The 23,666-nt window shown below is 37.7% G+C and overlaps 1 protein-coding gene across 1 annotated transcript in view; it reads left to right on the forward strand.

The window, feature by feature from the left end:
- Positions 1 to 19,201, forward strand: part of LOC126184932 (RING finger protein 11) — a 37,243-nt gene extending 18,042 nt beyond the window's left edge. The window contains exon 3 of the mRNA XM_049927603.1: positions 18,499 to 19,201. Within this exon, the coding sequence (XP_049783560.1) occupies positions 18,499 to 18,673 (175 nt within the window). The 3' untranslated portion in view covers positions 18,674 to 19,201. The remainder of the gene's footprint in view (positions 1 to 18,498) is intronic.
- Positions 19,202 to 23,666: the final 4,465 nt, after the last annotated feature.

The raw sequence follows: 23,666 nt of genomic DNA on the forward strand, positions 1-23,666 counted from the left end.
CAGGTCAGTTCTTTTATCCTTCTAATATACAGAGGTTACCTGCACTTTTTTCCAGCCACTTGGGACTTTGTGCTAGGCAAGAGACTCATGATTTATGTGCACTAAGTAAGGGACCAATGCCATAAAGTACTCTTTGTAAAACTACATTGGGATTCCATCCAGACCTGGTGACTTATTTGTTGTCAACTCTTTTAGTTGCTTTTATTTTACTAGGGATGTCTATTACTATGTCTTCCATATGGGAGTCTGTGCAATGGTCAAATGATAGTATGTTTGTATGATCCTTTGTATGATACTTTCCTAGACTGCTTGATTGATTTATTAACCTTAGTAACCATGGTCGCCAAGATATCATGGTCGCTGATCCCTGTTTCTATACTGACACCACTGATAATGTCAGACCTGTTTGTTGTTACCTTTCTAAATATTTCCATTGTGTGTGGGCTGTCGAACTAGCTGCTGAAGATGGCTTTTGGAAAACATGTTCAAAAGCACTTCACAAGACTGCCTGTCCATACTTCAATGAATCTATAGATGTCCCAGTCCATTCTCAGTCGGTTAAAGTTGTCTGCAATTAATATTGCATCGTCCATGCTACTGATCATAGTTTTTCTTTGATTGTCTGTAAAACTTTCATGGCATCATCGGGTAACTTTTATGGCGGAACTGAGTGGTTGATAAAAACATCCAACAATTAACTTATTTCACGTAGACCAGTTGTACATTATACACATCCAGATAACTTCAGAGTCACACTCAAAATCGACCTCACAAGAGACCATAGTTTTGTTGACTGCAATGGACACTCCCCCTCCTGTGGCATCTAATCTGTCTTTCCAATATATGTTCCATGACTTGCAAAATATTTTGGAGCTTTCCACTTCAGGTTTCAGCCACCTCTCGGTCCTGAGAATAATTTGAGTGAGATAAATTTCCTAGAGGGCAGTAAATTTGGGAACCTTATTACAAATACTTTAAAGATTTACTGATAAAATTTTGACTTTCTGAATGTGGTCTGATTTCACTATCTGAGTGTCAACTAGCGAGAGCTGCTTCTTTTGTGTAGTGCACCCCTGACCTATCAAGAGGAGTCTTACAACTCTCCACCCGATAATGCAGGTCCAGAAATCTGCAGCCAAGACCATCACAGAGTCAATAAATCGTTTGGCTGAGACCCTTCACTTGGCTGTAAACCATGGGACTCCAATTAGTTCTGGGAACAAGGCTGCAAACTGCGAGCTCTGCTTGCATCCCTTGCATGAGGCCAGAGGACTTTATCATTTCCACTAGCCACCCATATGAACTGAGGATGACGTCTGAACCCAAGCGACAGGCATCATTGGTGCCGATGTGAGCCACAACATGCCGACAGCTGCACTCGGCACACTTGATAGCCGCATGCGAGGCTTCCTCCACGTATTGGATGAGGCCTACCAGAAGACTTACAGATTTCACCGTGACAAGAACAGTGACACAACTCAGAAATGCAATACTTGAGAAAAATTGATTATATATCCATATTACTGTTGTGTAAAATACAATGGAATTAACTATCAAAAATTCTTACTTGAAATCAAAAGGAAAGCTTACGCAATTTCACTGTGAGTTTTATAGAATTCTTTAAATTTTTCTCAGGTATTGCATTTTGGGTTTTTTCACTGTTCTTGCCGCCATGCGATATATAAGGGGCATTCAAAAAGAAACAAGCTGGAGGCATAATTACAGAAACCAGTACCTGTATGTTAGAAGTATTGACCCTGGCTGTTAAGACACTTGTTCCACTGTGACACAAGGCAGTGAATGGCTGTCTCATAAAATTCCCGGGACTGCGATGTTAACCAGTTCCACATGTACGTCTGAGGTGAATTGTTTGCCCCTCAGAGCCCTTTTAAGGGGACCAAAAATGGCGTAATCACAGGGAGAGAGAAACGGACTGCATGGTGGGTGGCCAAGAACCTTTTATTTGAATGTCTGCAGGAGTGCTGTGACTGTGTTGGCCATATGAGGCTTTGTGTTGTTTTGGAGCAGAATGACCCCACATGTGAGATTGCCTGGTTGTTTTGATTTGATCACTTGGCGAAGGGTGGCCAAGGTTTGTGAGTAATGATGGGTATTCACTGTTGTCCCATGCTGCAGGAAGTGAATCAGAAGGGGGGCATTTTGGTCAAAGAAGAATGTCAGCATAGTGGCAAACGGTTCACTTCGGACGAGGACGTCCAGCTGTAAGTGCAGAACCGGTTCACATTGCAGCCTCAGGAATTTTATGAGACAGCCATTCACTGCCTTGTGTCACAGTGAGATGAGTGTCTCAACAGCCAGGGTCAATACCTCTGATATACAGGTACAAGTTTCTGTAATTATGCTTCCAGCTCGTTTCTTTTTGAACGCCCCGTATAATAAACCAGAGTTGTGTTATGTGAAAATGGGCATAAATTTGAGGCCATAAGTATATAAGGAACGAATTGCTGACCAAAATAAAGAAAAGATAACATTGATGGGAAGATAAATATGGCAAAGAACAGGTAGGAAAGAACAGAAATAAAATAGTCTTTAGGAAGCAAGGTAGGTTGGAGAATGCCGGTCATCTAAGAGTCATAAGAGAAGGAAAGAATGCTTATATACTATGAAAAGAAATAAATCATGTCTAGGGAGGAGAAAAGTGCCAGAGAAGCAAAATATAAGGAAAAAGATAATACTTAATGAGATTATGGAAAATTAAAATGAAAGAACTACAGGTAACCAAGTGGGCCAATGGAAACAAAGCTTTCAGTGCATAGGAGACAGTGTGAGCAAAAGCAAAAGAAAATACTCTGACTTAAAATAAGGAGTCATTGCAAAAAATACTGCAAGCCAGTTTTGAAACAAGGAAAGAATAAAATCTAGTGCTCCCTCCCCAGATGTGACTGTTGTTTGCTTATTTCGGTGAACATGGTGCACAGAACTCCTAAAACTCTGTAGAGCTTAAATGTTGTTGCAAGAAACACAACAGAAATTAGTGAACCTGGTGCACAGAACTCTTAAAACTCTGTAGAGCTTAAATATTGTTGCAAGAAACACAACAGAAATCAGTCCAAAAATTTAGGAACCATTGACTTGGGCTAAAGTATTCTACTGTTAAATGATGCTACTGCAGTAAAAAAATCTGTGTTTGATTAGACTTTGGAAATGCATCTTTCTACTACATGAAACCATTCTGACAGAAAGAAAAGCTTTCTGTTTGTTATATCTACTCGTAAAATTTGTTGAGTCTATGTACATTACATTGAGTGCAATGCCTGTTGCGACAATTGGGGGGTTGGGATATACTAGACATGGTGTACACCTGAATAGGAGAGGGAGAGATAGGTTGGGTTAGCTTCTTGCCAATAATATACATGGAGCCACCACCAAACAAAGCAAAATCCCAGCGGTTATAAGTGTCAGGGAGGTGCCCTTTTTAGGTTCGATTCTGGATTCAGACAGCCAGTTTTGAAAGACGTCAAAATAACACAAGAGCCCCACATAATGCTTAAGAAGGCACAGAAAAGTAAGGTTAGCTTATTTCATCAAAATATTAGAGTATTGAGTAATAAGATAGAAGAGTTTCTTTTCTGTTTGGAAAATTTAGAGAGCTCTAACCACAGGGTTAGACAAGTTACATATAAAAGATTACACTTACTCGTGCAAAATTAAAGCAATAAAATGAGGAGTTGTTACATATATTAATACAGAACACAAGTTCAAAAACATGGAGGCACATAGATTTTGTAGTGATCAGCACGTAGAAGTCTTGTCTTGTGAATTAATGCAGGAAAATAGTTCACTTTTAATTGTAGCGGTATATAGATCCCCATTGGGAAATTTGGAACTGTTTATGAGTAATCTGGATTCCTTACTGTGCTATCTGTCAGACAGCATAACACAATAAGTAGTCTGTGGGGATTTCAGTTTAGTTTTTTCTAAAGTATTCTGATGGGAAAAATGATCTCCAAACCTTATTTGGATCCTACAATTTGATCTCATTAATTAACTTCCCAACATGGGTGGATGAAGATAGTAGAACCGTGATTGACAATGCTTTCTTTGGTGAAGCTCAAAGAAAAAAAATAACCATATCCAGTAAAAAATGCTCTCTTAAATCATGATGCACAGTTATAATGAAATTTAACTTGTTATATGATAAATATATACAGTTATTTGGAAATAGCTATCCGCATAAGCTAATCCTAAATGACATTAAACAGGCATGTGGAAAACCATGGATCACTAGAGGCATTGAAGTATATTTTAAAAGGAAAAAGGAAATGCTTATGTTCGCAAGAACAAATAGAGATACTGTAATAGTTGTACATACAAAAAATACTCAAAATTACTTAGAAAGATTATTAAAAAATCAAAGAACATGCACAATATGCTAGAAATCAATAATTCTGACAACAGACTTAGGGCTGTATGGAATGTAAGGAAACAAGAGACATGAAAACCAACCACAGAGTAAGATAACATCATTTTAAACTGAATGGAAAGGCTATAAATGATGTGTCACAAGTAGCAAATGCATTTAATAATCGTTTCATAAATATAGCAGGAAGTATAGGTGCAAACAGTTCAAGAGAGAAATCGTAGCAGTATGTTAAAAAAAGTAACTCCATAAAATTCAGTCTTAAAAGTGTATCACCAACATCTCCTTCTGAAATCAAGAAAATTATAAGTTCTTTCAAAAATTAAATCTTGTCAGGTTTGCATGGTGTCTTCAATAGAGTACTAAAGTTTTGTTCCCATATAATAAGCCCGGTGTTAACTGAAATATGTAATTTGATAGGACAGATGTCAATAACTACTGACCTGTTCCACTGCTGATGTCATTTTCCAAAATTTTCTAGAATAGTATCTCACCTGAGCAACAGTGATATCCTCAGCAAATCACAGTTTGGATTTCAGAAGGGTTACTCTACTGAGAATGCCACTTACATGTTTACTCACCAAATTTTAAAAGCATTAAATAATAAAATAGTGCTGGTTGGTATTTTTGTGACCTATCTAAGGCATTTGATTGTGTGAATTACAGTATTCTCCTAGATAAATTGACAAAAAATGGTTCAAATGGCTCAAAGCACTATGGGACTTAACAGCGGAGGCCATCAGTCCCCAAAACTTACAACTACTTAAACCTAACTAACCTACGGACATCACACACATCCTTGCCCGAGGCAAGATTCGAACCTGCGACCGTAGTAGCCGCATGGTTCCCTACTGAAGTGTCTAGAACTGCTCGGTCACCGCAGCTGGCTATAAATTGACATTTTATGTGGTTGATCGTATAGCCAGCCAATAGACAATGTCATATCGAAACAAAATAATTAGTATGTAAACCAGTTAGTAAGTAAACCAATGTAGTCTGGGGACATTTATTCTGACTGGAGAGAAATAATGTATGGGGTGCCCCTAGGCTCAGGCTTAGGTTCATTGCTGTTCCTCATGTATGTAAACCATCTTCAATCTAGTATAAAAGGAGGAGAATTACTTCTTTTTGCAGATGATGCTAGTATTGTAAGCATATATAAAACAACAGAAGAAATGGTACACATTGTTCTTGGAAGTATCATTGACTGGTTTTCTGTGAATGGTCGCAACCTCAGTTTTAAAAAGATACAACATATTCAGTTCTGCACATCTAGGGGTACTACACCAATGATGATGTAACACAGTGTGAGGAAATAATAAATATGTTGGAAACTTCAAAATTTGTAGGGTTCCATATTGATGAGAATTTAAATTGGAAAAACAAACTGAGAAAGTTTCTCCTTTACAACTCCTATTACCTAGAAGAATTTCTATTATTGTTGTGTAAAAGGTCGTGGGTAGGATTTACTAACTCATATTGTATATTTAAAAAATCTTATAAATGTTCAGTATGTAGCTGTATTTATAAATAAATTGGTGATGTGAATGTAAAATGACTGAGTTCACATCATTGTGTTTTATCATGCAAAATGATCTATAGAACATGAAACAAACAAACTTAAAATGCCAGACATGCTGAAGTCTTCTTTTCAAAACTTCATTTATGACTTTACTTAATATATATTTGTGTACTGTTACCCTTTCCCTTCATTACTTCAGTATGTTCGATGTGTCCATTATCTTGTAAATGTTCTTGTAAATGTGTACACTGGACGAAAATAAGATGGAGAGAACATTTTATTTGAATTGAGTGTGGTTGTCATTACCAGATGTATTGGGATACTCCATCCTTATAGTATAAAGAACTACATGACCCTAATTATTCATGACATTATTAGAGTACAAGATCCACTACAATGAAGACATTAACTTTCACCTTGGATGACCCACTAGTCAACTGTAGCTACTTTTTCAGCTGAATCAGCAGAAAATGCTGGGAACAAGTCAGAAACATCAAGCAAACCTTCAGTGACTAGCATAATATTAAAAGTTGTTAAGGGAATTTTAAATGTAACTAACACGACAATGAGACAGTCTTTGGTTCCATGGGATATGAAAACATAAGACACCACTACAGGTTCTTATGTTGAGGTCTCGTGATAGGGGATAATTGCCTTAACTGGGCTTGAAAAGTCGGTATTTCTTATTTGAAACCACTTCTTCCACTTTGTCATGGGAAGCATGGATGCTGTGAGCCTTTTTGTGTATGAGGCACTGTACAAGTTGGTTGTGACTGATTGCACTTGTGGGGAGGTATTTTTTGTGGCATTTGATGGATCCATTGAGCTAGCAGCTGATAGTGGGCCGCTCGTATACAATGTATATCCATTCATATATCAATAAAAAGAAAGAAATTATCAAATAGAATGAGAGTTCATAGGAGAAGGAATGACCAAGCTTGATTTGATTAATGATTCTGAAAATTTTCTGGTAAGAGCTTGGCCATCTACTTTGATTTGGACCTAGCCATACATTTGGAAGATGTAGACGCACCTATTCACGATGAAGAAATGTTCTTCTTAAAATGGATGGATGTCCAAATGACATTCCTCGGTATTTACCCCAGAGATTTTTCACCCGTTTACTATGTCAGTATAACAGTAAACTTCTTTGATACATGGAGGAAGTGTGTATGTTCTACAGTTTTAAGTATCGATAATGCAACTTCCCTTTTATGAACGTCATTGATATAATGGAACTCTTCTTTTCCTTACAGAAATAAGCCTCACATTAACCATTTTTACTTTAACCATTTAAGGATCATTGCTAATGCCAGGTACAAGAGTAATTAATTTTATCAATAAACCATATCTGACTGAAAATGTTTCTAAAATAATCAATGTGCACAGTTGCTTCCAGAATGTAAATGAAATTTATATGACAAAATACTATTCTGCTTTCTTTATAATGTAAATTATTAAACATAAGTGATGATAAATTGATTTCATTGCTTTGTTATTGTTGTGGATAAATGGAACAATACTGTAATTTACCAGTTACGTTCCTGTCAGTTTCAGGATAGGAATAAACTTACTTGTGTGTGACTGACAATTGGTCAGAATTGTTTTATTTTAACCACTCCCAAAAATTTAAAAATCTGCCAATAAAACAATAAAACCAACTACATTTAATTATTAAAATTTAATTAACATACAGAATGTTACATAGTTAGCCTTAAACAAATGAAGAAGAGCCATCGTCTTTATTGAAGGCAGCTATTTACTGTAACAAGAATTTATTTTATTAATGTTGTGTTTTAACTTTTCTTGCAATATAAAAACACAGCTAAATAACATTTACACTTTCAGAAAAAAAACTTTCAAGTTGATGTAGAAATGTAAGGACTGTAAAGTACAATTTGCCAGTTTTTGTAAGCGTGCAGAAATGTGAAGTTAGTCGCTAATTTCTCGCATGTTTTCTCTCCTAAATTATTTATTAATTTTGACCAAACAAGCCCGTAGGTGGAGAAGATTCTCTCAGTGGATGCAGTGGTGGCAGGGCAAGAAAAGAGGCAATAATAAAGTAGCTGTAAGACTGGGTTAGTTGTTTGAATAAATTTATAATAGGAGTTTAAATTGAATTATGTAATTGTCAATATGAAAAAAACAAAATAAAACAAAACAACAGTACCCATAAACACCCAATTTTTCCCACTAGGTTGGTGTTTCACATACCCGGATTTTTCTCAACCATGTAATAAGGGTATTTGACTGTTTTCTGGAAATTATCTTAAATGATTAATTATGTCATTCTGTGCTCCTAACATGCTTTTTTTCCTTTTTGAATTTCAGTATTCTTTTATGAAAATGAAATTCAAATAATTTAAACACCTGCTAAAATGCTCCATTCGAGTCGTGATGCCTGTGACATCACTGGCTAGCTCACTGCTCCTACTATCATAATGCTAATTAACAGTGATGTCTTGTTTTGAAATTTGTGTTTTGGGGGGAAATGGGTTACAAAAATAGTGTGTAGTATCATACTGTACAAATACATCTATAAAAATTCCTGAAAAGTTGTTTTTGAGCGTTCAAGAGAATAAGAAGATATGTAAAATGTGGTTGCGCTGTACTAGCGAATTGCCACCATGTTGACGCAGAAGTACACTAACTTACTTAAAAGTGTCTGGCACTGTGAAGTTAACATTAACTTATCTCAAAGATATGCTCTCGCGCTGTTACAATGAAGGATAGTGTCATTCAGCAAAATTAAACTCTTAGTGAAAATTGTCGTTTTACCTAACTACACTTTAATTATTCCGTAGCTCAGTTTTTAGAATGGTAAACCATTAAATGTTATAAGACAATGTTCATAGACCACTGGTTCAAATCTGACCCAAAAGAACATTTTAACTTATATGTAAAACGACTCGACAGTCCTCTCATATGAAAACAAAATCACAATTACAAAACTTCACCACACGAATCGGAAACAGGATATTATTGTGTTTTCCTTGCTGTTTACATGCACATGCATTTGCAATCGCTGTCCACACACGTCATGTTCAACAAGACATTTTCTAGTTAATTTAACCACACACTTTTTACTTTATTAGAAGCAATGTTTCTATCTTCATACTGTTTAGCTAGGATCCTTATTGTTTAAACTTTTGAGGATTCATCATCTTACATACAGATGAAGTAAATCCGCTTCAGAAGCTAACATTAGTTTACACTCACAAACATCACAAGCTTTACATTTGTGTCACTTGCGTGTTGCACACACTTTGTATCTGTCTGTATATCCACATAGTCCTACACCTCGTTGTACTGTGGACGTCTGGTGATATCTGCTCTACTAGTAATGATTTCCAAAACGTGATGTTTGGTCCCAAAGTATATGCACTTATCCTCTGTTGTCCATTTCTCAGATTTAGACTAATGTGAAACTATATGTGTTACATCCCATGAGTGAAACAACTACTTCAATCAGTTCTTGCTAACATTATTTTCATACAGGGTGAGGCAGTGAAATGGCACGATTTCGACTCTGGCTGATGGGTGCAGTGGGGGGGTTATGGAAGTGCGGGAAACGACCTTGAGCGTATAGACAGGTGGAAATTTCAGCAGTCATAATGCGTTGATCAAGCACGCAACGTGCATTTGCTGTAAAAGCATATTATAAAAACACGGATTGTGTGGTTGGTGTCCAATGCGCTTTCCATATTGAGTTTAATCTACCACCACGGTCTCCCGTGCCATCTACATCTACATCTACATTTATACTCCGCAAGCCACCCAACGGTGTGTGGCGGAGGGCACTTTACGTGCCACTGTCATTACCTCCCTTTCCTGTTCCAGTCGCGTATGGTTCGCGGGTATGGACGATAACTAGTTTGGACAAGAAGAGAATAGAAGCTTTCGAAATGTGGTGCTACAGAAGAATGCTGAAGATAAGGTGGGTAGATCACGTAACTAATGAGGAGGTATTGAAAAGGATTGGGAAGAAGAGAAGTTTGTGGCACAACTTGACTAGAAGAAGGGATCGGTTGGTAGGACATGTTTTGAGGCATCAAGGGATCACAAATTTAGCATTGGAGGGCAGTGTGGAGGGTAAAAATCGTAGAGGGAGACCAAGAGATGAATACACTAAGCAGATTCAGAAGGATGTAGGTTGCAGTAGATACTGGGAGATGAAGAAGCTTGCACAGGATAGAGTAGCATGGAGAGCTGCATCAAACCAGTCCCAGGACTGAAGACCACAACAACAACAACAACAACATGGTTCGCGGGAAGAACGACTGTCTGAAAGCCTCCGTGCGCGCTCTAATCTCTCTAATTTTACATTCGTGATCTCCTCGGGAGGTATAAGTAGGGGGAAGCAATATATTCGATACCTCATCCAGAAACGCACCCTCTCGAAACCTGGCGAGCAAGCTACACTGCGATGCAGAGCGCCTCTCTTGCAGAGTCTGCCACTTGAGTTTGCTAAACATCTCCGTAATGCTATCACGCTTACGAAATAACCCTGTGACCAAACGCGCCGCTCTTCTTTGGATCTTCTCTATCTCCTCCGTCAACCCGATCTGGTACGGATCCCACACTGATGCGCAATACTCAAGTATAGGTCGAACGAGTGTTTTGTAAGCCACCTCCTTTGTTGATGGACTACATTTTCTAAGGACTCTCCCAATGAATCTCAACCTGGTACCCGCCTTACCAACAATCAATTTTATATGATCATTCCACTTCAAATCGTTCCGCACGCATACTCCCAGATATTTTACAGAAGTAACTGCTACCAGTGTTTGTTCTGCTATCATATAATCATACAATAAAGGACCCTTCTTTCTATGTATTCGCAATACATTACATTTGTCTATGTTAAGGGTCAGTTGCCACTCCCTGCACCAAGTGCCTATCCGCTGCAGATCTTCCTGCATTTCGCTACAATTTTCTAATGCTGCAACCTCTCTGTATATTACAGCATCATCCGCGAAAAGTCGCATGGAACTTCCGACACTATCTACTAGGTCATTTATATATATATTGTGAAAAGCAATGGTCCCATAACACTCCCCTGTGGCACGCCAGAGGGTACTTTAACGTCTGTAGACGTCTCTCCGTTGATAACAACATGCTGTGTTCTGTTTGCTAAAAACTCTTCAATCCAGCCACACAGCTGGTCTGATATTCCGTAGGCTCTTTCTTTGTTTATCAGGCGACAGTGCGGAACTCTATCGAACGCCTTCCGGAAGGCAAGGAAAATAGCATCTACCTGGGAGCCTGTATCTAATATTTTCTGGGTCTCATGAACAAATAAAGCGAGTTGGGTCTCACACGATCGCTGTTTCCGGAATCCATGTTGATTCCTACATAGTAGATTCTGGGTTTCCAAAAACGACATGATACTCGAGCAAAAAACATGTTCTAAAATTCTACAACAGATCGACGTCAGAGATATAGGTCTATAGTTTTGCGCATCTGCTCGGCGACCCTTCTTGAAGACTGGGACTACCTGTGCTTTTTTCCAATCATTTGGAACCTTCCGTTCCTCTAGAGACTTGCGGTACACGGCTGTTAGAAGGGGGGGCAAGTTCTTTCGCGTACTCTGTGTAGAATCGAATTGGTATCCCGTCAGGTCCAGTGGACTTTCCTCTGTTGAGTTATTCCAGTTGCTTTTCTATTCCTTGGACACTTATTTCAATGTCAGCCATTTTTTCGTTTGTGCGAGGATTTAGAGAAGAAACTGCAGTGCGGTCTTCCTCTGTGAAACAGCTTTGGAAAAAGGTGTTTAGTATTTCAGCTTTACGCGTGTCATCCTCTGTTTCAATGCCTTCATCATCCTGGTCTGTCTGGATATGCTGTTTCGATACACTTACTGATTTAATGTAAGACCAGAACTTCCTAGGATTTTCTGTCAAGTCGGTACATAGAATTTTACTTTCGAATTCACTGAACGCTTCACGCATAGCCCTCCTTATGCTAACTTTGACATCGTTTAGCTTCTGTTTGTCTGAGAGGTTTTGGCTGCGTTTAAACTTGGAGTGAAGCTCTCTTTGCTTTCGCAGTAGTTTCCTAACTTTGTTGTTGTATCACGGTGGGTTTTTTCCGTCCCTCACAGTTTTACTCGGCACGTACCTGTCTAAAACGCATTTTACGATTGCCTTGAACTTTTTGCGTAAACACTTAACATTGTCAGTGTCGGAACAGAAATTTTCATTTTGATCTGTTAGGTAGTCTGAAATCTGCCTTCTGTTACTCTTGCTAAACAGATAAACCTTCCTCCCTTTTTTTATATTCCTATTGACTTCCATATTCAGGGATGCTGCAACGGCCTTATGATCACTGATTCCCTGTTCTGCGCTTACAGAGTCGAAAAGTTCGGGTCTGTTTGTTATCAGTAGGTCCAAGATGTTATCTCCACGAGTCGGTTCTCTGTTTAATTGCTCGAGGTAATTTTCGGATAGTGCACTCAGTATAATGCCATCAAGGAAAGCTATCCTCTTTGGGTGAAAAACTTTGAAGCCACTGTAAGCACGACGAAGAAAATAGGTGGTAGTGAAAAAACAATCCGGACCCCAGAGAACAATGATCGTGTGCACGATGCATTAGCACGAAGTCCGCAAAAATCAGCAAGGTGGCACAGCGCTGAACTTGGTCTCAGCAATCAATCAGTGAGACAGATTTTGAAGGCTGACCTACACTATCATCCATACAAAATACAGATAGTGCAAACCCTAAAACCGTACAACTACAACCATCGCATAAACTTTTGCCAAGCGATGCTTAATGTTATCGGAAGAAATGGAGAAAGAGTGCATAACTTATGGATGGGTGATGCAGCACACTTTCACCTTAGTGGCTACGTCAGCAAGCTGAACTTCCGGTATTGGTCCGCAAATAACCCACGTGATTTTCATGAAAAACCTTTCCATTCTGAAAAAGCAACAGTTTGTTGTGCAATATCTTCTTGTGGAGTTGTGGGACCCTATTTTTTTTTTTTTTTTTTAAGATGTGCATGGTAACACAGTAACGGTAAACTCTGAACATTATTCTGACATGTCGGCAACTTTTGGTCTGCCTGAAATTGTTCAGTATGATCCAGATGAAGAAACATTCTTCCAGCAAGATGGTGCAACAAGCCATACTGCTGATGTCTCAATCAATTTGCTTAAACTCGCATTTCGAGGATGGCTAATCAGCAAGAATGGTGATATCCCTTGGGCTGCCCATTTGCCAGATTTGACCGCCCCAGACTTCTTTCTTTGGGGCTATAAAAAAAAAGGGGGGGGGGGACTCTAAACACTATGGGACGTAACATCTGAGGTCATCAGTCTCTTAGAACTTAGAACTACTTAAACCTAACTAACTTACGGACATCACACACATCCATGCCTGAGGCAGGATTCGAACCTGCGACTGTAACAGTCGCGCGGTTCGAGACTGAACCGCCTAGAACCGCTCAGCCACAGCAGCCAGATTTGGGGCTATCTGAAATGCAAAGTCTTCGAGGAAAATCCACCAAGAACAAAAGATGATCTGAAGGAGCGAATCTGGCAGGAAATTAACAACATTACGTTGCAGATGCTACAGAACATCATGGGCGGATTTAATCTTCGACAATGTGTGCAAAACCAAGGACGCCTCCTTACTGACACCATATTAAAAAAAAATGATTGTTTTTAACATTAATTTACACTCATGTACGTAAGATTCATGTTGAAGTAATTATACTCTTTTTGTAAATATATTATTGGTGATTTTTTCAAAACTGTGCGGTTTCACTGCCCCTCCGTCTGTATTTTGTGTAAAACTTTTAAAAATATAAGACCCTTCAGGGATTCAAACATTTGATCTCTTTCACTACAGTCAAATGTGCTATCCGTTGCACTATGGAATGCCTGATGGGTGCAGAAGCTTTACTAAGTGCCTTCTACACAGGAGATCAGTACTAAGATTTGCCGAGAATAATTTTGTTGTGTTGTGGTTCGAAGCTCATGACTGATAGTCCACAATCTAGTTATAATATACGGACCCATTTGCAAAAGTTCTAAAGTTCCTTCGTTTTGAGTGAGGTTAATGATGTTGCAGGGAGCAGCAGGGAAAAGAATGTCTGTTGTTGCACATATCACTGCTCTAAATCGGTGGAGCACCTACCTCTTTCCGTATGTGCTCACAACAGTAGCATGTGAACATTCGACCAGCTTCATCGTTTTCAAGATACCCATTCACAGGCTTTGCATAATAATAATCTGCCCTTTGTCAAAGTGGCATATGTCTAAAATGGTTTTGGTAATAAGTTTGTCATATTGTACAAACTGAAATCAGATGCAGCATTGAAACACTGATTGAGGTCTTCTGAGAGAGACACTGGTTTTCATTACTTGAAGTAAAGCTTTGTACAGCTTAATTTGTGCTAAGATGCATTTTGTGCTACCAGCCATGTTGATTGGCCCAGTTCATTGATGTTTTCACCACTGCAGTGATTTTTAGACTGCATTTTGGGTGGAGCAACAGCAGCATTCAAAATGAAGTCCAAAGATGCACCCTTCTCCTTTAAATACACAGAGAATGCATTGTGAAGGAGTCCAGCATGCTACACAAATAGGAATATGGTTTATACTGCAGCTCAAGAAGAAGTGACAGAATTTTACAATCCTACATATAACACAGCATAAATAATTGGCTGTTGAATCTTACTGTCGGTGAATTCAGTTTACTAAAATGAAAGTATATTCAACCAACACCTACAAAAATGGTTGAGTAATGGAAAGAGGAAGAGTACATCGAATGATATTTAAGAAGTCAGTGGCATAAAAATCTGTATGATTTCAAAAGAACCATAACTACCCTGTACTTAGAGAATATTTACTACATGTATTTCCTTCGACGATATGTGTTCCTACAAGTTAATGTTATAAAGTGTTGGAGTAATAGCTACTTGTGCCGTATTATGTAGTATACAACTGATTACCAAAACAACTTGAACACCCACATTTTTTAATAAATAATGTTTATAAAACAGTGAGAATGATCTTTGTTTTTTGAGTAAAGGAAGTATATTTTGCGGTATGTTAGGCAATAAATATTTGTCCAACCATCTGGTCAGAGAAGGGTGAAGGAAAATGGTTGTCCTTTCATACTTTCAACATAGGCAGATTGTTGGACTGTGTTTAGTTGGAACAAGTGCCCAACAGGTTGCCAGTGCATTCAAGGTATTGAGAGAAAAAATATCAGTGGTGGTAATGGCATACACACCTCATGGAAAAACAGCATCAGCCAGTGGTGATAATGGACGATAACCAAACCTTAGTGACAGGAATTGGTCAAGATTAAAGACAGGCACAAAAGGTCATAAACTAACTTACAGTTAAGTGACGTGAGAACTTTATTGACATTCAAACAATCTGTGTCTTGAATCTGTGACACAAGACACGCAGACTGAAGAGCATGTCTGGGTAGTGATGTATACATGTCTGATCATAACCAAGGATGTATTATTACAAGGCTAGTAAGTACGAAGGTCATGCATCATAAAGAAAGAGAGTAATGTAGTGCAATAAGTCAAGAAGTTAACTTAGTGTGACAAGATCAAAAGAAACTTGTCCAATGTATTGCCTTTTTTACCATTAAGCTTGTAGGTAGCAAAAGTTTAATGTTATTTTGTCAGTTATAGTCTTTCTCTCAAAGGCTGAATTATAGCGAAGTCCTCATTTGAGACATCAGTACCGTCAAACGGGATGATTTCGGACGGTTTTGTTGTTATTTTGATGGTAACTTTCGTATATATTGTTAGATTAAATTGATTGTTATGGAAGTGGTCGGGTATATGTGTAACGAATAAAATATCCCAGAACCAGAAAGTGTATGTGTAGGTATATTTATCTGAGGCAGTTAAAATGTTTGAAGTCACCCTATGAGTTGAGGTGATTTCGGACACGTGTATTTTTTAATCTCTGTCCGAAGTAACAGTATATAGAGGGTGAATTCAGACAATTACTGCATTTTTTTTAAATTCTACATGCTTTTTATTTGATTTTGGTGACATTTTACACATTTTAAGGTAGCCCTTTGTTAAGAATAAGTGATACGGAATGATGGTTTCATCATAGTTGATCATGTTGCTAGGTGGGAGATTTTCCAGCTTTGCCTTGGTGTTGGAGAAAAACATCTTAACAGTCTCTTTGTTCACTTCTGCACGAGTTCGTTTAATATTTCCGCTTAAGCGAATGGAAAGATCTTCTGGCTGTTGCTTGAGGAATAAATGCACCCATACTTCACCTGGCAAATTATTATGAAATTTCTTCTCTTTTTGGCCAGGTTTATCAAGGTAGCCTTTAACTAAATATCTAATACCCAATTTAGTGAAGGGAAATCGCCAATGTGCTCAAGATACTTTGCTTCAACATTTCTTCTTCTTTATTTAGCACTGATAATTTACCACTCTGAATATCACGAACAGCTTTATCTAAAAGTTCCAGGTCATAATTACACCGTACTGTAGCACCTCTCCTGCTGTTATATGTTCTTGGCAGCGTCCGAAATCAGCCCACACAGTACACAGTTTTACAAAAACCGTCGTTATTTTATAACCTAGCACGAGAAACTCGACAAACTTGTACAGAAATTGTCTCAATGCTGTTAGCTACGGAGCGCGTCGACAATTACGGTTACAATAACTTCCCGCTTGACGCAACAATAGAAAGTTTCCACTTTACGATGATGCGTGGATTTTTAACACTGAGACGTTTCGTCAATTATTCACATAGGGAAACAAGTGACGCAAAAGAAAAGTTGTGGAAAGCGATAAATGCAATCTTGCGCTTAAAATAACTGGCGCATGGACATTAAAATAAGTAACTCTTTGTTTTTATGCAGGGGCAAAGAGCAAATAAGCCATACTGTCCGATTTCACCCCAGTGTCCGAAATCATCCTGTTTGACGGTACATACTGCCAAGTTTCTCTAGGTGTGTGTTGATGGACTTCCAGAGTCTTTTGTGGCCCACCCAGTCTCCTCCTTTGGATATTGTGCAGCATTTGTGGCCAGTTTTTGATCAGAGAAGCCAGTCAAGGCTCCCTCCATTATTATTGCTGATGGAGCTAAATGCGTCATTGTTCATTCAGAATCTCACATATATAAAATTAATGTGAGGACAGTATGTGCCTATTTTGTGTTTAATTGTAGCTGTATGAGTGGCTAAATGCCATATTTGAGGGGTTATCAGCATTTTGATAACCATAGGTAGTGTTGCACATGTTGCAATCAAAACACACTGTTCTACATGATCATGAACTTTTCAGTTCGCATTATCAACAAGAGTTTCTTGAAGCTGTTGATGCATGTTGCTTACAAATAGTTGGGTTCCTCCTCCTGGCAGATATCATAGTACTCTTATGCAATATTATTTTATTCATAGCTGTTATTTTTCAGCAAATGTAGCATATATTTCCGAATAAAATTCAGTCATCAGTTGCACAGATATTTTTATTTTGGTTCACTGGTTTCAACAAATGAGTTGTCTTTAGAAGCCTACAAAATGATGTACCGTAGTTATACTTTTCATATATGCTCCTTGCTCGTGGTGCAACAGCTGGACATGTCCACAGATGTGATTCATTTACTGTAAATGATCAATCTGTTTTTACAGTAATCACATACAGTACATACATTTTTGAACATATCATGGTATAATGAACCTGTGAAGAAGTTGACATCTACTATACCTATACTAGGTTAGTTTCTGTAATATGTTTCTTATACTTTACATAAATGTATAGCCCTCTGTTGATTTATAATACCCGAATTTTGTAGGCTTCTGCTGATGACAAATTAATTTGTCAAAACTGGTAAAGCAAAATAAAAATAGCTGTGCAACTTACAACAGAATTTTATTCTGAAGTCTTGTATGGTAACAAAATTGTGTCGCTGTAATGTAGTTTGTCAGAAGACTGCATAGTATTAGTGTGCATAAGTTTTATGCTGTGACCAGCAATCCCTTTTCTTGTATTGTGTATCTTGCAGAGATCTACATGCTCACAGGCTTTACCAAAAGCCTAAAAAATTCTGTTGTATCATGAATGTGAACAACATGAACATGTTTGTGAAGTAAGAGATAAATGGTAATAATACAGCTATTCTGCAAGTTGTAATCTACACATCATGTCTACTTACATAAATTAAAACTTTATTGTTGCTGCAAGCACTCATTTTGCTTGCAAGTCCTTTGTTAGACTTCAAAGTGTGAATGTCCCAGTGCATGGACACTCGGATTATTTGAAGGGTTATAAGTAAAGAATCTACGCATTTTCCCTTACTAACATTTCCTTTGAAAATTCTTTGCTTTAAGGAAGCAAATGTGTTTCAGCTTGAAAGGTGTCTTAACTATTGAACTAATGGGAATCATGTCTGGGAGGGACTTGGCAGCAGTTGAAACCTTTGTTAGGTATTCCACATGAAATGCTGTGAAGTATACGGGAGGGGGATTATTTACACTGCATTATATTAAATTCATCTAATTGTATCCAAATTTTGAGAAAGTTATATAATTTTGGAATGTTTGTTGCATTTTTATTTATTTATTTATTTATTATTATTATTATTTTTTATTTCAGATGTGTGATCTGTATGGTGGAATTTAATGTGAATGACCCAGTACGATACCTGCCATGTATGCATATTTATCATGTTCAGTGCATTGACGATTGGTTAATGAGGAGTTTCACGTGTCCTTCATGTATGGAGCCTGTGGATGCAGCATTACTGACAAGTTACGAAACGAATAATTAATATTTATGTTTCTCTTGCTCAGAGCAGTGCTCTGTCTTGGAACTCTTTAGGGATGCTGCACCTCTGATGAAGAGGTGACTCCACAAGACTGACTGTTTTATTGTTTTTACAAGCATAAAGCAGATTTGAAATTTAGAACTGTGCTGTGATGTGAATATGAGGTAGTGCTAAGAAAGTTAATAATCAGGGTACTGATAATGTCTTTATACACAAGTATTCTGTTGCTTTCCTTCAGATCAATAGTTGGCTTATACATAATTAATAATGATAAATATGAATAATCATAATAATCATAACAATAATAATTATATTTTCACATTTTATGGTTATAAGTAAAAAAATCGGTAACTTATATGTGAAATCAGAAAAATACAGAATTATGTCTGGTACATTTAGTGAAATAACAGGAGGTTCTAATACAGTTTTATGCTTGGACAAAATATCAATTTTTATGTGTATGTTAAAAAGTTATTTGTAAAAACATCACACACACACACACACACACACACACACACACACACACACACAATGGAATGGGGAAATTAAATGAATTATTTTACCAAAAAAGAAAAAGATTGGTGTTTTATATATCTTGAATAAGTATTGATGTCTATTTGTCATTTAGTTGAAATGGCGAGATTGTGCTGTAAAATCTTCTTTTAACAACATTTGTTATTACAGATTATTGAAAAAGGTGAGTAATCTAGAATATGTAATGGAAAGAAGGAGAAAGAATACTATTACTGTCACTTACATAGCATGACAATGATCTTCGTAGTCACAACTAAACTGCTAATACCATGCATATCACCACCAGTATGAAACGGTTTTGTCATATTGCATTATTGGGGAACAAATGGTATGTATGTATTTTTGTTTTGTGAAAAATCAATTTCAGTTCTCAACAGTCTCCATCAAGTGACTGCTAGCCACTATTAAATGTAAGGGAAAAATGTTACATAAGTCTCTGCAGAATAGTGATTGTGGTTACAGTAGCCTTCTCTGTTTATGGAAAGTGTGTGTCAAGTCATTATATTTAAATGCAGGAACAAAAATAAATCAGCTGAGATCTGTCAAGCTGTACTCAACAGTAGCTCCCTCACTAACTGGCTGGATAAATCAGTCCAAAGACTGGTGGAAAGTGAGGGCATACCGGGTCTAGTAATGAACTGGAGTGTTCAAACAAACTTTAATGGTGAGGACCGCCATACCTTTCCACTGTATCCAAGCAACAGAGTGCTTTACAAATTAATTGAAATCTCAGTTCACACAATTTCTTTGTCACAATGATTGATTTGTTAGAAGGCAGACTGTTACACTGAAGCTTCTGTAATTGAGGCAGAGTTCTTTAATTTTTCATTTGACTTTATTGGTACCTGAGAAGTGGATTCACGATGAAGTCATAAATTTATTCTTGAGAAAAAGTGACACATAGCTTAAATTACATTCTGATAATGATTTTAAAAAAAAGAGGTCTTGAGACCATTTTTTATTTTTACAGTTTTGTTTCCAAAGAGTAAATGGTGAATCAATAGTTCAGTGTCAATCTGCAGTACTTTATTCTTATATTCCACACAGAGAAATCTGTATGGCTCTTTCAGTAGATCTTGTCTTACCAGTGTCATATTGTGTTAATGTACCTGATGTTCCTATTCCTGCTGTAGATAAGTGCCCCATATAGTTGGACTAGCTGATAACTCCTCTTGGCAAGGATAAATAAAAATTACATCTGAAACACACTAGTAGAAATGACATAGTGAAACAATGGTCTAACAGTTTTATTCACAAAAGCGCACTGGTCATGTATGTTATTGCTTGATTGAACACCACCACACTCACAAATGGCCATCAGTTGCAAGGCAAACTCTGCTCACACCCAAAGCACAACTTGGAGTTGTTCATCCCTCCAGTTACATCTCTTCCATTACATGATTAGAGACATGCTGCATGGTAATGGCCTGTGAGAGGAATCCTGGTGAACAGTACCATTGTTTTTAGTACAGCTTCTATCTAATACTTACTGATATTCTTAGTTGACATTCTACATGTAACATTGGTGCTAATTCATGCTGTAGTGATTGTGAGATAAACTTTGATTGCTACCGGCAGAGGCATGAATTTTTATACTCCTGTCATCCAGAACCAGTGTGACAAGTGTGAGCACCTTCTTGGACAACTGACACCAACATGCATGAGTTTGTTTTCATGTCCCTTTCTTCCTTGGATGGAGGGCAGTCCCCAACTGCTTAATTATTGCAATATTCACACTGCAGAACTAGTAGCGTAGAAAGATTTTGTAAGTAATTCACAACTGGTTTCAATGAAATATGGTAATTGCCCTAGGTTATGACAAGCAAGCGAGCATAATAAAATTTGCCTTACTCCTGTGCAATCAGAATGATGCAAATTACGTTACTCAACTGTCATGTTACGGTCCTCTTGTAGCCAATCAATGATGTTCTCAATTTGAAACACTGAAAAAAATCCAGGATGGAATGATGACAGTATTATGAAAATGATAGTTGCTACTCACAATATAGTGGAGGTGCTGAGTCACAGATAGACACAACAAAAAACCATGTCACTTCATGACAGAAATCTGCCAAGGACAGTACTTCTACTTATGGTATGTATCAGTTAGAAAAATGCACCAATGATGACTGATACCAGTCAAAATCAATTTGCAACAAGATAAATAAATTATGTTTCTGCAACTGGTTGCTACATTATTTATAATTTTACTGTCAAACAAAGCATTTGGCCAAACAGGCCTTCATAAGAATTAGGCAAAAAAAAAAAAAAAAACACACACACACACACACACACACACACACACACACACACACACGAGACCACAGTCTCTGGCCTTGGCAACCAGAGGCTGAGGCTCTCTCTCTCTCTCTCTCTCTCTCTCTCTCTCTCTCTCTCTCTCTCTCTGTGTGTGTGTGTGTGTGTGTGTGTGTGTGTGTGTGTGTGTGTGTGTATTGCCTAATTCTTATGAAGGCCTGTTTGGCCGAAAGCTTTGTTTGACAGTCTTTTTGTTGTGCCTATCTGGGACTCAGCTTCTCCGCTATATGGTGTATTTGGTGAGTAGTAACTATCCTTTTCATAACAGTGCCACGTGTGAATTTCAAATACTCTTTTTATGCAACTAGAGCTGAAGTCTATATATTGTGTGGTTTGTGTTTGTTCACACAATTCGTATATATCTCCAATGTTCAATAATGACCTGACCCTGAATGATAGGCCACTTCAATTAAAATACAAATATGGACTCATCATATTCATTCTGAGCATAGTAGTTTGAATAACACAATTACTGCTCTTGTATCAGTGCCCCATGGTATTACATTATAGTCCATGTCTTCAGAAGTGTTGATTCAGTATCATCTGCTACTGTATGTTTAGGGAAACATTTGGACTCATGGTTCTTTTTATCATTGGTTTTATGGGCATTAGGCCATTTTCTGACATGTTTCTGTGCCTAATGTTTTGTTCCTGACTGTAGATGATGATCTCAGAGACTATAAAGACATAATATGTTAAAACTAGCAATTGCGTACCAGTTTCGAAGAGTGCAGATTCATGCCATTTGTGCTATTGTGTTTGTACAGCTGTTTGCTTTGCGTAGCGCTACGGCACTTCACTTGCTAATTGCAGTCCTCCTCCTTTTCTGTTAGAGTTGTTTGTGTATTTGACTTTCTTTAGTATCTCTGTATATCCTAGTCTAATAATAATTGTTTCATGTAAATCTTTAGTATTGGAGAATCGAATTTGGTGTTTCCTTGGTCCCAATGCATGATCTGCTACTGCTATTTCATGTTTTCTGGGTGACTATTGTTCCTGTATTCTTTAGTATGGTGTTCATGCTCATGCAAATAGTTGTTGTTGTTGTTGTTGTTGTTGGTGGTGGTGGTGGTGGTGGTGGTGGTCGTCGTCGTCGTCTTCAGTTCAACGACTGATTTGATGCAGGTCTCACACTACTCTACCGTGTGCAGGCCTCTTCGTATCAGAGTAACTACGGCAACATACATCTGTCTAAACCTACCCACTATATTCATCCCTTGGTCTCTCACAGTTTTACCCCCATACTTCCCTCAGTTACCAAACTGACAAATCTGTCTTGCATCAGGATGTGCCCTATCAATCAATCCCTTATTTCAGTTAAGTTGTACTGTACATGTCATTTTTCCCCAATTTGGTTCACTATCTCCTCATTAGTTATTCAATCTGTCCATCTAACCTTCAGCATTCTTGTTTAGTACCATATTTCAAAAGCTTCAATTCTCTTCTTTTCAAAACAGTTGATCACTCACATTTCTACACTCTGGACAAATACCTTCAGAAATACTTCCTAAGATTTAAATTTATATTAAGTGTTAGCAAAGTCCTCATTTTCAGAAATGCTTTACATGCTATAGCCTGTCTCCATTTTATGGCCCCTCTAGTCAGGCCAGCATCAGTTATTTAGCCACCCAAATAGCAAAATTCATCTTCTACCTTTAATATCTCATTTCCTAATCTGACTCCCTCAGCATCACCTGAGTTAATTTGACTGCAGACCATTAATCTTGTTTTACTTTTGTTGTTATTTCTCTTATAACCTTTTTTTACAACATCCATTCTGTTCATCAGTTCTTCGAAGTCCTTTGCCGTCTCTGATAGAATTACAGTGTCATCAGCAAACTGCAAAGTTTTTATTTCTACCCCATAAACTTCAAATTTCTTCTCCAAATTTTTCTTCAGTTTCCTTTATTGCCTACCTAATGTGCCACTGCTTTCCTTTTCGTGCCCTTCAGTATTATACTGTAGTGTGGTTGCTGCAAAAATTGTAGATAACTTATTGCCCCTTGTATTTTATCCCTGCTGCCTTCAGAATTTCAAAGGGCGTATTCCTGTCAACACTGACTAAAACTTTCTCTAAATCTACAAATGCTACAAATAGAGGTTTGCCTTTCTTCAACCTATCTTCTATGGTAAGTATAAAGAACAA

This window comes from Schistocerca cancellata, chromosome 4 (assembly GCF_023864275.1).
Source record: "Schistocerca cancellata isolate TAMUIC-IGC-003103 chromosome 4, iqSchCanc2.1, whole genome shotgun sequence".
Taxonomy (NCBI): domain Eukaryota; kingdom Metazoa; phylum Arthropoda; class Insecta; order Orthoptera; family Acrididae; genus Schistocerca; species Schistocerca cancellata.